The following is a 12,592-nucleotide window of genomic DNA, read 5'->3' as shown; positions in this document are numbered from 1 at the left end:
CAAACCTTACAATACCCTTTATTTTATTCCATTCTTCTGAATCGTAAGCTCACACGGGGGGCCACATTTTGGAAAAGTTTGCTCTGTTTTGTGTAGATAATCAGGTAGAATAAATAGAACGCATAAACGCACAAGCAGATAATCAGACACAGATACAGACAATCGTTTTGATGATACAAGAAGTACCACTATCAATGCTAAGACTAAAAATGAAGGTAAGAACAAAAATAGTAAAGTATCAATTGAGCCTACAAAAGAGCTTTAATGCGAGAAACAATTGTCCATTGATGAGACAGGGGACAAGACCAGAACAAGTATAGTAATGACTAACTGAAAGATTAGAAAAAAATTTAAAGGTAGAGTGAGAGAAGAAGATCGAACAAACTGAAAATACAAATCAAACCGACTTGTTTGAATGATTGTAAGAAAATAATGGTCAATTTTCTACGTAAAATTCGTATCGTAACAAACAATTGATTTTGTAGTATTTCTTTATTCCTAGTCCTTTTACTGAAGATGGTACTTGATATAATGCTAATATTATAGAATGTTCAGTTTATTACAATTTAGGCTCATACGGGTAAATTTTTTACATTTTCAATTACAGCAGCAGAAAGATATTGTTAATTTTTTGTTATTAAGAAATAAAAATAAAACATTACTCATTTGAATCATTCAGGATTAAATAAATGATTAATTTACTTCAGAAACTCAAAAAGTTAATATGTTTGGTAATCAACCTTTCTTCATATCGTATGCACAATAGGGAGTAGAAATTTTCCTTAAGTAGGTTAATGTGTATTATATTTTAATAAATATTTTAAACTTCATTGTTTTTCTTTAGAAAACTCGCAGCTGTGTTTTCTTCGATTTCACAACAACGAACCAACTGTAACACATGAGATTTCCTTTTTAACTACTTAAATTATCTACGATCTGAAAATCAATTCAAAGCTTAGAGGTGTAATGCTTGCAGAGATAGACCTCTTTAAATTTGAATATTTTTTTCAAGGAAAATAAAAAAATTCCATTTTAAATTTAGTTATTTTTGACTAAAAAATGAATTCTGTGGCAAAGTTTGACATCATGATAACTGAAACAGTTAAATGAGTTTCTGAGATACAATATTTTAATTCTCAACTGTTGCTACGTCATTTCGTTTTGAAAATGGCATCTTTGCTTGAGAGTTTTTAAGTTACCACATACAAGAAGCAGTGGTTCTTAAAATTGATCCCTTTGTATAGGTCCCTTTGTTGTAATAGTGGTTTCTTTGTATTTCCTCGTTTCTTGAATTTTTCATGGCTGCATCAACCCAGATCAATATATCAAAAAATTAAGAAGACCCTAACTTTTTAAATATTAAAAAATCTTTGGAATAATTTAACGGGAATATTTATGTCTTACAATATTCCGGACAGGATTTTAAATCAAATTAATCCTATGCTTCAGAAAAAAGTAATCATTACAAAAATGCAGTTATTCATTTTATTTGATACATAAAATCAAATATTTCGCAACTTAAAGTGCAATAGATACAAGTCTTATTGCCAACACACCTTCAAATTTAATGTGGTGAATTTTAGATCCGCCATGCCCCGAAGATTGGACTGGTGGTAACGAGTATCACTGTTTCTTGTACCTGAATGATGTGTCAAACTTTCTGGAAGCGAGAAGTACATGTTTGAATAATAACGTTGACGATAAATTGGGAAAATTAGGTGCCTTTGTGGATGAAGACGAAAAAAAGTTTTTAGCCGAACGGATTCTTCCAAAAGAAGTAAAACGGATTTGGTTCATTAGAGATAAATGTCAAGAAAGTGGTAAGTGAGAAATAAATCATTTTATTTCATTTTTGTTCAATTGTGACTTAAATATCCTAACAATATAGTGTCTTAGAAAATAGGCAATTTCAATATTTCTTCATATAGCGTGTTCTGTAATTCCTATATTTTTAGAACCTTTTTCGAAAAATAATTTCAAGCTCTCACAAAATAGGCTGTCATTTTTAAGACTGGGAGCGAATATGAAGAAACAAAAGTAATTCGAAACATAAAACGTAAAGTTGCCAACGAAAAATAAAAAAATGTAAGTGTGAAACAAAATTAGAAAAACCTTAGTAGCTTAGAGAGAAAAAAGATGAACGACAGAAAAAAAAAGAAAAGTTCTTAATAACCTGGAATATTGTTTTATTCATATGAATGCTGATTCTCTTGTTAATGACATTAGTTTCTCTCCAGCTCTTATGCATTTACCTTGACATAATGAAATGCATTTTACCTTGATTTGCCCCTTTCGGCCATTGTGGTCAAATTATCAAGTAATAACTGTAAAACTAGTCATGAGCAATACTCTTAATTGTGATGTTGGAGATTTCATAGTAACTTAAGCAACTATAAAGTTAAAACTTAATCATAAATTTTTTGGTAACGGTGGTTGAGGAGATGAATCTTCGAAAATACACTACAATCTTCGGAAAAATATCTTTCAGACTTATTGTTTCCCAAACTAATAAAATGAAAAGCAATAAGGTTTAAAGATTGTCCACATTCAAAATGCTAGATTTGAAGAGCATTCAAAAGGAATACCTTTAAAGTTGTTTCTAAAATTATTAGTAAAAAACTATAGCTGAGAGCAAAATTATGACAGCAGCAGGTTGATGTTACTTCGAATTATACTAACCCTTAGACGCAGAATTTTGATTAAACATATTTTTTCATACTTTTTTCATTATTTTGCATTAATTTAGGTCAAAATAAGTGAGAAATATTATATTTAGCATTTTATTAATTTATGGTCATGAAAACACCGATGTCTTTTTTTTGCTTTAAGGGTGAAGTTATTCAAACACTGCTCACTTCCAGATAACAATTTTTCAAAATTATGCTTACTTGCAGTTAGTTAGATCTCAGAGAAACCACTAAAGTTTCTTTAATTTATGATGTAAATTGTTGATAAATTTTTGAATGTGACTGAAAAAAAATTCAAACAACATTATTTTTGGATTTCACACTTTAGTTCAAATACAATTCCAAACTATTAGACTGTTTTTTATAACTGAAAATACTAATATATATTTTTGCTTGCAATTAGAGTGCCAGAAAAAAATATAAGAAAGGGACACTGGTGTCCCATTTGCGATTGTGAATTGATTACAAGGGCACGTAATCCACATACAATTTCAGAAGTTATTGGACCGGTCTTGCAAATTAAGAGCTGCCCATAGTAGATAAAATTGAATCCGTTCATATAAATCAAACCAATTATATTTTTCCTAAAATAATGCGTCCCTCTAACATTTTTACACAAAAATTAGTATTTTAGTTCAAAGAATGCAAGTTTTCATCTCCTGGTGCATTTATTTTAACAAAATTTTAATCCAGTGGAATTTTTTCGCCAGTATAGAACAAAATTCGCCCTTCTAATTGAAATGAAATTATATTTTTGCATATTTTTCTTAAATGTCAACTCTGAGTGGCATGACGAAGCGGTAAATATGTAGTAACGTAATTTGCACAAATAAAAGCTAAAAAAAAACTTGTTAATAGCGAAAGTGTGTGTACACATTATGCCATTAATGTCGTATTATGAAATGCCACTTTTTGTATATTTACTTCCTAAAGATAATAACAGCAAAATTAAATACATCAAGTACCGTAGAGTTTCTATTTTAGAACAATTAGAACGTAACACCGACCAAAAACACATCGTTTCAATGTCATTTTTAAGATATACACCATTTAATAATGAAAATATGATTGGCGTACTCTATAGGTACAAGCATTTTTCTCTGAATAAATTTTTTCACCATACTTTTTTGTGCAATCAGTTGCGTCTCTGCGCTATTCTGTAGTTTTAAACTTTAAATGCAAAATACTGCAATCTACTTTAAAATACTTTCAACACCGAAAAGATTTGTTTTTAATTATATAAGACATAGTAGTAAATGATTTTTCAGAGGATTGTTGTTATATTCTAATGAAAGAAGGCGAAAACATTAAGGAAATTGAATGTGCTGGAACAGAGCTCACTTCTGCTGTATGCCTGAGAGATCACAAAGGTAAACTTTTGAGTTTCCTTTAACTTTGTTTTTTCGTATTTATTACGTTTATTTTTTGTGTAGCTCACCTAATTATGACAGCTGCTTAAAAATTGAAATCAGTAAGATATCATTTAAAAAATCGCTGGAAAAATCAAACAAAAATATTCAAATAAAAATATCCCACAGATTAATAATACATTGTATCCATAATCAACTCCGGTATTAATGGTAGATAGGTACTTTATTTACATCACTCCTAGAGCTGCATAATGAGCTATTGGAGATGGTCTGGGAAACATCCCTGAATAATCCGAAGGCATGTCATCGCAATTTGATTCTCTGCAGAAAGGATCACATTTGCAAGTCGCTTCTCCAATTTAGACATAGATATAAAGGGGTAGGAAATTTTCTCCAGATCCCTGTACTCATGGTACTGCTCAGCTACCGACCACAGGACTTTCGAATCCACAGATTTTACGATCGAAACCAGTCCCCTCCTGACCGTAGTCCGATTGTCTAACCACTGGGCTACCACGGCTCTCAGTATTATTGATAAGTTTGTTTCAGGCAACATAATTTCATGAAAATTGGATAGTAATTTGATAAATTAATGAGAGTTCAATATTAAAAGAATTAACTTGTTTATAATGTGCATTAGTAAACTTTTCTTTTGGAAATTTTATGTAAGATTGTCTACACTAGCCTCCATGTCTCAACACATTTGAAAAAAAATTGTATGCATAAAACATAAAGTACATCAAAAAAGGTGAATTTTTTTCTTGCTAAAAATGCCAAAATGAGAAAAAAAAGAGAAAAGAAACTACATAACTGAAGTGTACCACTACATAACAGTTAAAATTTTAACAGCATTTATTTTATAAAAGAAATCAGGGATGTCATGAGGGTTAAGGGACTATGCTGTCAATGTGAAATACCGGGCTCCTATCCCCAACAATGGTTTGAAGATTTCTCACCTATTACCAGATTGCTTGAATAGCAACTGTGGTTGACCTTAGTACCACCATCTTGCCATTAAATTAAATTTCCTTATTTCCCTTGCCCAGCAACTGGCTGCAATCAGACAACTTCACTTGTTGTTTTTATAAAGAAACAAATAATATATCCCAGATTTTGTAAACATTGTGACTTTTTAGGTGAAGGTGCTCGTCTTTGGGTGTCCTCCGCTGAAGCATCCAATGATGGACAAGCTGTGAAAGTAGGTTGGCGTTACGAAGGCACTGGGTGGAAAACAGACAAGCTTCAAGCCAAAGTTTGGTCAAAAACTATCTCAAGAACTCTTACATTTTCTACATTAGAACCAACTTTCACCATAGATGAATTGAAACCAGGAATGCAATATTCCTTAACCTTAAAACCAGCTCCAAACATTAGAACTGAAGAATACATTCATAAATTTATCATAAGTAAGATTAATGGTGCAACACAAGAAAAGCAATGTTTTGAAAAAGTTGCTTTTATTTTTAGCATTGAAGTTGCTTTTTTATTTTATTTTATCTTTCTTTAATTTATATGCTCAATAAATGTTTTATATTTGTATTTTTCTTGAAAGTTTTCTTGAATTATAAATTTTTATTAACAAAAATTAACAATTAATAACTATTAAAATTATAAATTATAAATTTTTTATTATCATTAAAATAGGTGAAAATTTATTTTTTTCTATGTGCCATGTACCATGAATATCGATAAACAAAAGTCACACTATTGCAAATTTGCTATAATAAGCGGTGGACTGAGCTTTTAGCTGTAATCCGAAATTCATCCTCAGTAATAATCTTCATCACTTCTCTACCACCCAACCACACGTAAACTCTTCTGGTTTTGCAGAGTCTTTTCCGTCAGTTTCATTATAATAGAAAGGATTACAAACCACACTGACAAGGTCGAAGTGCAATCTGATCAAAAAGCAAGTCTCTAGTTCGGAAAATTAAACCTCTGGCTTAAGTTGTGGAAGGCGAAAACTCCACCCATATTAGCTGGGAGGGTGAAACCGTTTTGAAAAGCTTAAGGGACCCTTTGTAAACACTCAATTTTTTAGGTTTAAGAGTTTTGGATGGCTGGTCGATACGAATTCCGCATTCAGTTCACACCGACCACTGTGCTGACGTAAAATATCCTCAGTGGTAGATGGATCATGGGTTAGAATGCCCTTACCGTCAGGCTAACCGTGGGAGGATCTCGAGGTTTTCCTCTTCATGTAAAGCAAATACGTGTTAGTTCTATCAAAAACTCCTCCACGAAAGCAAATTTCTCCCAATACTTGATCCAGTTCCCTCCAGGAGTTCCCTTGTTTTCTGGATACGGCTCAAAATTACAAGGCTACGGAGTTGAACTCTAGTAGTCGCAAACCAAAACTTGAGTCGGCTGTTCACCGACGCTTATAAAGTAAAATGAAATAAAATTTCAAGAATGGGAGCCATGGTAGCTCAGGGAATAGAGTGTTCGCCTTCCAATGAGGTGAATCCCAGCGAAAGCTGGATGACACGAATTCTGCACCCGACTTGCACCGACCACAGTGCTGGCGTAAAATATTCTCAGTGGTAGACGGATCATGGTTTAGAATCCTCCTGCTTTCAGACTAACCGCGAAAGATTTTCGTAAATTTCCTCTCCATGTAACGCAAATGCGGGTTAGTTCCATAAAAAAGTTCTCCACGAAGTCAAATTTCTCCCAATACTTGATCCAGATGCTCTCTTGTCTTCTGAATTACATTGACTATTAGATTATTTAATTCAAAATTACAAGGCTACGGAGTTGAACATTAATAGTCGTAAATTTAAAATTCGGTCAGCTGTTCAACGGCGGTTAAAAATAAAAAGAAAAGAAAATTCCAAGAATTATTATTATTAATCTATCTTGTAAATTTTTAGATCAAGTGGTTGTTAGTAGAAGAAGTTAGAGTTTCTTGTTTTTTCAATCTAGCATTGTATTTCATTCATATAATTTGGAATAGTAAATAATAATAAAGTTTATATGATTTGGAATTTTTCGCATTAAAATTCAAGATCATTTCAAACTTGGGTCATAGTAAGTGTGTTTGTTTGAATTATAAGTATTAATTTGCTGTAAAGGCAATTTAAAATCAGGAAAATAGAGATAATTTAAATATTTGGATGCAGTATTTACATTCCGTTTTCCAGAGTATATTCTTTTTTCAAATTTATTGAGTATAAATTGTATAAGCTATAAATATTACCTATATTAATTTTTTTAGTTGACTTCTCAGAAGAATCAGGAAGATTTGGTGAGTGCAAAAACATTATTTTTGATACTATCTTATTTACCATAACTATTTTTAAACAAATAATAAACTATATAATAATAACCTTTTAATTATCTATTATTAATTTTAAATAATTCAGGAATTCCGATGATAAGCACTTAAGCTAGTTTTTCTGAATATTTAAATTTAAAAAAAAACTAACGTTTATAAGCATTATATTTTTTTCAAAAAAAAAGCTTTTAGAAAAAATAATTTAAAGAAAAGCCTTTTTCTTTGGAAAATATAATTGATTTACTACATGATAAAATGCGGTGATATGTATATTATTTCTTAAAGTTTATTTTCTAATACAAATTTTAATAAAAAAAATCATTTCAAAGTGCTAATCTTTATTATTTGAAAATTTTTTAAATATAAAAATCTATAAGTGAACCAAGTGCGCACTTAAATGTAGAATATTTCGAAGGGTGAAATAATTGATTTGTCTTGTGAGCAGTGCATGGATCAGCGTTAAAAAATAATTTCTATAGCATTTTAAAATAGAGAAATAGCCCATTTAGTTCGCAATATATCTTTATTATAGCAAGAGCCTGTGAACGCCAGCCCTACGTCACAGTATAAAGGTTGAACATTTTTTGACGTATGTACACGAAGGCGAGTAAGAGCGGTTGGCTATTATTAACCTTAAGTCGCTGTGACTTTTAGCGGGTAATTGGCCCAATAAACGGATGTGACGTATGGATTTGGCAGAAGTTTAGTTCTTGGTCATAGATGGCGCCACTGGAAAACAAGAACAATCATACCTCTAATGCCTAAATGGCCTACGACAACAACAGTTAGAAAATAAAAAATAGCCCATTAAAAAATAGCCAATAAAAAATAGCCTTAAAATATTCATGAGGTTAAAGAACGAAGCCAGCCTCCAAGAAACCTATCATACGATACGGTAGTTTATTATGTTAAGACTCAATAATTATTTAACGAAGTTAATAATTATTGACTCTTCCAAATTCGCCTCGATATTTTTTCCGAGTTGACAAAATATTAAAAATAGATAAATTTAATAAATCTTTAAAAATATTTTTGCTTTGTTCGAATTTTATTTTAGCAACCACATCAAAAAAATATAATTCCTAAACTTCTATTTCAGGAGCATTCTTAACTCCACTCTCAGTGTCAGTGTTCGTCATCTGGTCTGGAACTTTAAAAATCGCGTGGGAATCAGCCAAAGCTTACTCAGTTTCAGGAGATGTGAAAGATGCTTCAAAATATTCTATTTCGCATCGTTCTTCTTCTGCAGATTCCGAAGAAAGGGAGGTGACAGTGGATGATGGTTTAGAATTTTTGTTAACGCCATTAGAAATGGAGATTACATACACCTTTGAACTAAAGTGTCATTTTATGGATACTTTTTATCCTTGCGGCAGCGCAAGTGTGAAAACAGGTATGGAAAACTTCCGATTAAATATCGTACAATTATTGAAAAAAAAGATATGATACTAAAAGTTTTATTTCCGCTTACTAAGTACAGTAAGCCCGTCTTCCAAAAAATGTATATATATATATACTATTGATTGGAAAAGACGGGCCCCGTCTCCCCAAGACAGCATGCGGCACCATAACATCGTTTAAGTGTAAAATTTCTGCAGCCATTTTAGAAAGGATGAAACATAAATGCAAATAATTACTTCGTAAAGAAAATTTCATCTCTATAAAATTACAAAATTGGGTATAATATAGCCTACGTCACAGGTTGTGTTGTTCCTACTAAATTTAACCCATGAACGGCATTTTCTGCGAGCCTAACTTCAAGCCACAAATAAACAAACGAAGTGTTCGATCGTTTAAATAGCTGCTCGCCAGATTTTATTGCATTATAAAGAAAAGTTATTGAAACTAAATACAACTAAATAAACAACAACAACTAAAACAAATAACAACAACTACTAATAACAATAACTAAATAAATAACAACTAAATTCCATTCGTTTAGCATTGCGTCATATGTTGTTCCTACTAAATCGAAGTAGTTGTGTTTTTTTCATATTATACCCAATTATTCAAAATCAATACTTTAACGTATAAAGAACTATTCAACATTTCATATTTAAATTATCTGTTAAGTCAACCTAATAAATTAAATAATAAATTTAGTGTTGTCAATAGATAGAGAAATATCAAAGTTTATAGTGCCATTACGATTAGTACGATTTTCAATACGATGAAATAGGAATTATATGAACAGCTGAAAATTCTTTTCTCCATGATATAATTCAAACTTTTTTACCTTCTTTTTCTAGAACAGTAGACAAGACTTAGTTTTCAACTAAAACGATGTCTTGACTTTTTCTATTGCAGATTCACTACACTTATTCACCAAAGTTGTCAGCCGGAATCAGTCAACCCAAAAGCAGTTCAAAAAATGTGGCGCGAGCTTTTTAAATTTATCTTGCTTATAATTGCTTATGCTCGCCTAATTTTTAATGACTCTTACACTACAGAGTTTAAGTTTAACTTTTCAAATGAAAAATTCCTCTTACAGATCCGCCGAAGCATCTCATCCGTCAACCGTCGGGTTCCTATATAATTTATGAAGCCATCCTCGATTCAGAAAAAGATTGGTCAGAGGCCGAAGAAGATTGTCAGAGAAGGTCAGGGCACTTGGCAAGTCTCATGACAGATGCAGAGGGTAAAACGTTGCTTCAAATGTTGCCTGATAAGAATATTAAAGTATGGACTGGTGCTAAATTAGGAAAGAAAGGTAACCAATTGAAAACTTCAAGCAAATAAGTGTACTATGAAACTTTTTATATTAAATTGCATTCAATAAAATTTGAGATGATGATATACATAGTTTTGAAGTTATAAGGGCTTTCCTCATTTTAAGTGGGGTTTTTTTTTCTATTCTATTTATTCAAAAAGAAAATCAACTTTTATAAAATTTTAGCTCGCTTGACAGTGTTTGGTCTCATTCGATTAAGGGATAAGAAATACAAAGAAAATAATGTCTCACTTGTCTGTATGGCAATGTAAGATGTGCAAATGAGTGTAAGTACAAAATTGTACATTTTGCATTCGAAACCCCTTATTCTGTCTTAACTATTTATCTTATCGATTCCTGATTTGTATCATTTACCTCATCATGAAAAATTATTTCGGACAATATACCTTACATATTCAGATAATCGCTGAACAACAATGTAAAATGCTTTAAAAAAAGGGATTTTTTACAAATAAATCTTTAGCAACTTTGAACTATTTGTTCGATTGACTTGTGTATAGTTTCATTTTTTCAGCGTAAAAAAATGCAAAGAAAATAATGTTTCACTTACTTAAATAGCAATTTCAAATGCGTCAACCGGTACAAAAACGAAATTGTATTTTTTGTATACAAAATGCTTATAACTTCTAAACTATGAGTTCCATCTTCGCGAGTTTAATGTCATTCAACGCAAAAAAAAAAAAAAAAAAAAAAAAAAGAGAGAGAGAGAGAGAGAGAGAGAGAGAGAGAGAGAGAGAGAGAGAGAGAGAGAGAGAGAGAGAGAAAAGAAAAAAAAGAAAACGCCATTTGCTAAACTTAGCTATTCATTGAATAAATTTTGCAGTTACAGACAATCATAGTGATTGCATTATTTTATGTATTTGAAAGTTTATATGGACGTTTGATATAATTATCAGTACATTAAAACCTCGATATAACACGCACGACATATCACGAGATGTTCATTTTTACAACATATTTTCAAGTAACAGTCAAAATTCTATTATTAAAGACAAAAAAAATTATGTTTATATAAAAATTGCTATCCTTCTGCTACTGCGGCAAAAAATACATTTCTCTGCTGTTTAAGTAAACAAAATTATACGAAATAAGAAAAAAAAAATGGTAGAAATTTTTATTTATTTCTGATATCAATACAGAAAATTTAAAAATGAACATCATTTCACCCTGTTTTTTTCCTCCAATTGTAATTGTTTCTATTAACAAAGCAAACTTTTTGTGGACAACCGCCAGTTCAGCTATCGTCCTCCTTGCAAAAGAAAAAAAATCTTTTGGCATTTTTAGGAATCCTGTCTTAAGCTTTAAATGGTTGTGCCTCTTGTTTTCAACCTGTTCAGAATGGCCCCTTCATACTAGCTTATTATGGAAATCAAAATTCAGTGTCACCAGTGACATACAAAACTATTATACACTATTGTACTCCAGTATTTTTTATTGCTATTTTAACATTAAACATGAGCATTTTGATAATAGTGACAAGATTGCTATTACGGCAATTGCTGTAATAACGGACGCTTACTGTGTGTTTAAATGTAATGATTTCTTAATCCGTTAATTTTAGCCAGTGGGTCATGGACTGACGGCCAAAGAATCACCTACTTGCCAATGGCTAAAAATTCCGGAGTAACATCTGACTCTGAGTCTTGCTGTAAAGCTTTGAACGAAGCAGGAAAATTTCGATTAGCTGGAGGAGTGTGCAATGAAAGTCTTCCATATATTTGCAAATATTTATTGAAAGGTAAGAATTATAAAACCATCTTCCTGCTATTTTGATTTCAGGTGTGTATGAACAAAGACGTTGAACTTTAACCTGATCAGGACCAGCGAAAGGAGAAAGAAACGTTGGTCCAGGAGCACAAGATCGGAGAGAACATAAGAACGAGGCTCGATTTTCAACATTAAGCCTAATTTCATTTAAAAACTCTTGAAAATAATTCGTGAAATCCAATACTCTGAAATTTACTGTTTAATAGTATTGATAGTGACTGTAAAATAACATGTAAGTATACTGTAATAAAATGTTCGTGGCATTTAAAAAATAATTTCAAAAGTGACCCTAACATACAAAATTCTATTTAACAAGCAAATTATCCACATCTACTAAGCATTCATTATTTTTCCTCCTCCGTCAAAATGTATTAGCGAAAACCCAGAAAGCAGTAATTCATGTTTCCAATCCTCTGATCCTATCGACAGAATCAAGCACGTGCAGTAGTTTACATGTTTAAATACACCGTATTAAAAAAAGGGAAAAAATCGAGGCGCATATTGAAGGTCAACGCCTGTGAGACATTATTCAAAATTATAAGGGACATCCACCGCCATGTCCAGTGTCTTTTATAAATTTAAATAAATTAAAAATTGAATCATTCCGAATTGAAATCTCATCTGTGTGATCATGGGTAGCTGAGTCGGAAAGGCTCGTCTCATATATGATAGTGTGGGTCGTGTTAGCGTGACGCTTATATCGTAACGGAGGGGGAAGAACAATTATGTTCGCCTAAAACATAGGTTCCTTAGGTTTTGG

At 31.6% G+C, this 12,592-nt stretch overlaps 1 protein-coding gene across 1 annotated transcript in view; it reads left to right on the top strand.

Annotated features, from left to right (window-relative positions):
* LOC107439538 (uncharacterized) overlaps positions 1–12,592 on the top strand; it is a 93,998-nt gene that overhangs the window by 25,527 nt on the left and 55,879 nt on the right. The window contains exons 5-11 of the mRNA XM_043041545.3: positions 1,584–1,820; positions 3,956–4,057; positions 5,194–5,463; positions 7,275–7,304; positions 8,434–8,727; positions 9,826–10,044; positions 11,627–11,803. Coding sequence (XP_042897479.3) covers positions 1,584–1,820; positions 3,956–4,057; positions 5,194–5,463; positions 7,275–7,304; positions 8,434–8,727; positions 9,826–10,044; positions 11,627–11,803 — 1,329 coding nt within the window. The remainder of the gene's footprint in view (positions 1–1,583; positions 1,821–3,955; positions 4,058–5,193; positions 5,464–7,274; positions 7,305–8,433; positions 8,728–9,825; positions 10,045–11,626; positions 11,804–12,592) is intronic.

This window comes from Parasteatoda tepidariorum, chromosome 1 (assembly GCF_982258835.1).
Source record: "Parasteatoda tepidariorum strain Cologne lab strain chromosome 1, Ptep-v5.0, whole genome shotgun sequence".
Taxonomy (NCBI): Eukaryota; Metazoa; Arthropoda; class Arachnida; order Araneae; family Theridiidae; genus Parasteatoda; species Parasteatoda tepidariorum.
The sequence above is the reverse complement of the archived record's forward strand: the minus strand, read 5'-3'. Positions and strand labels throughout refer to the sequence as shown.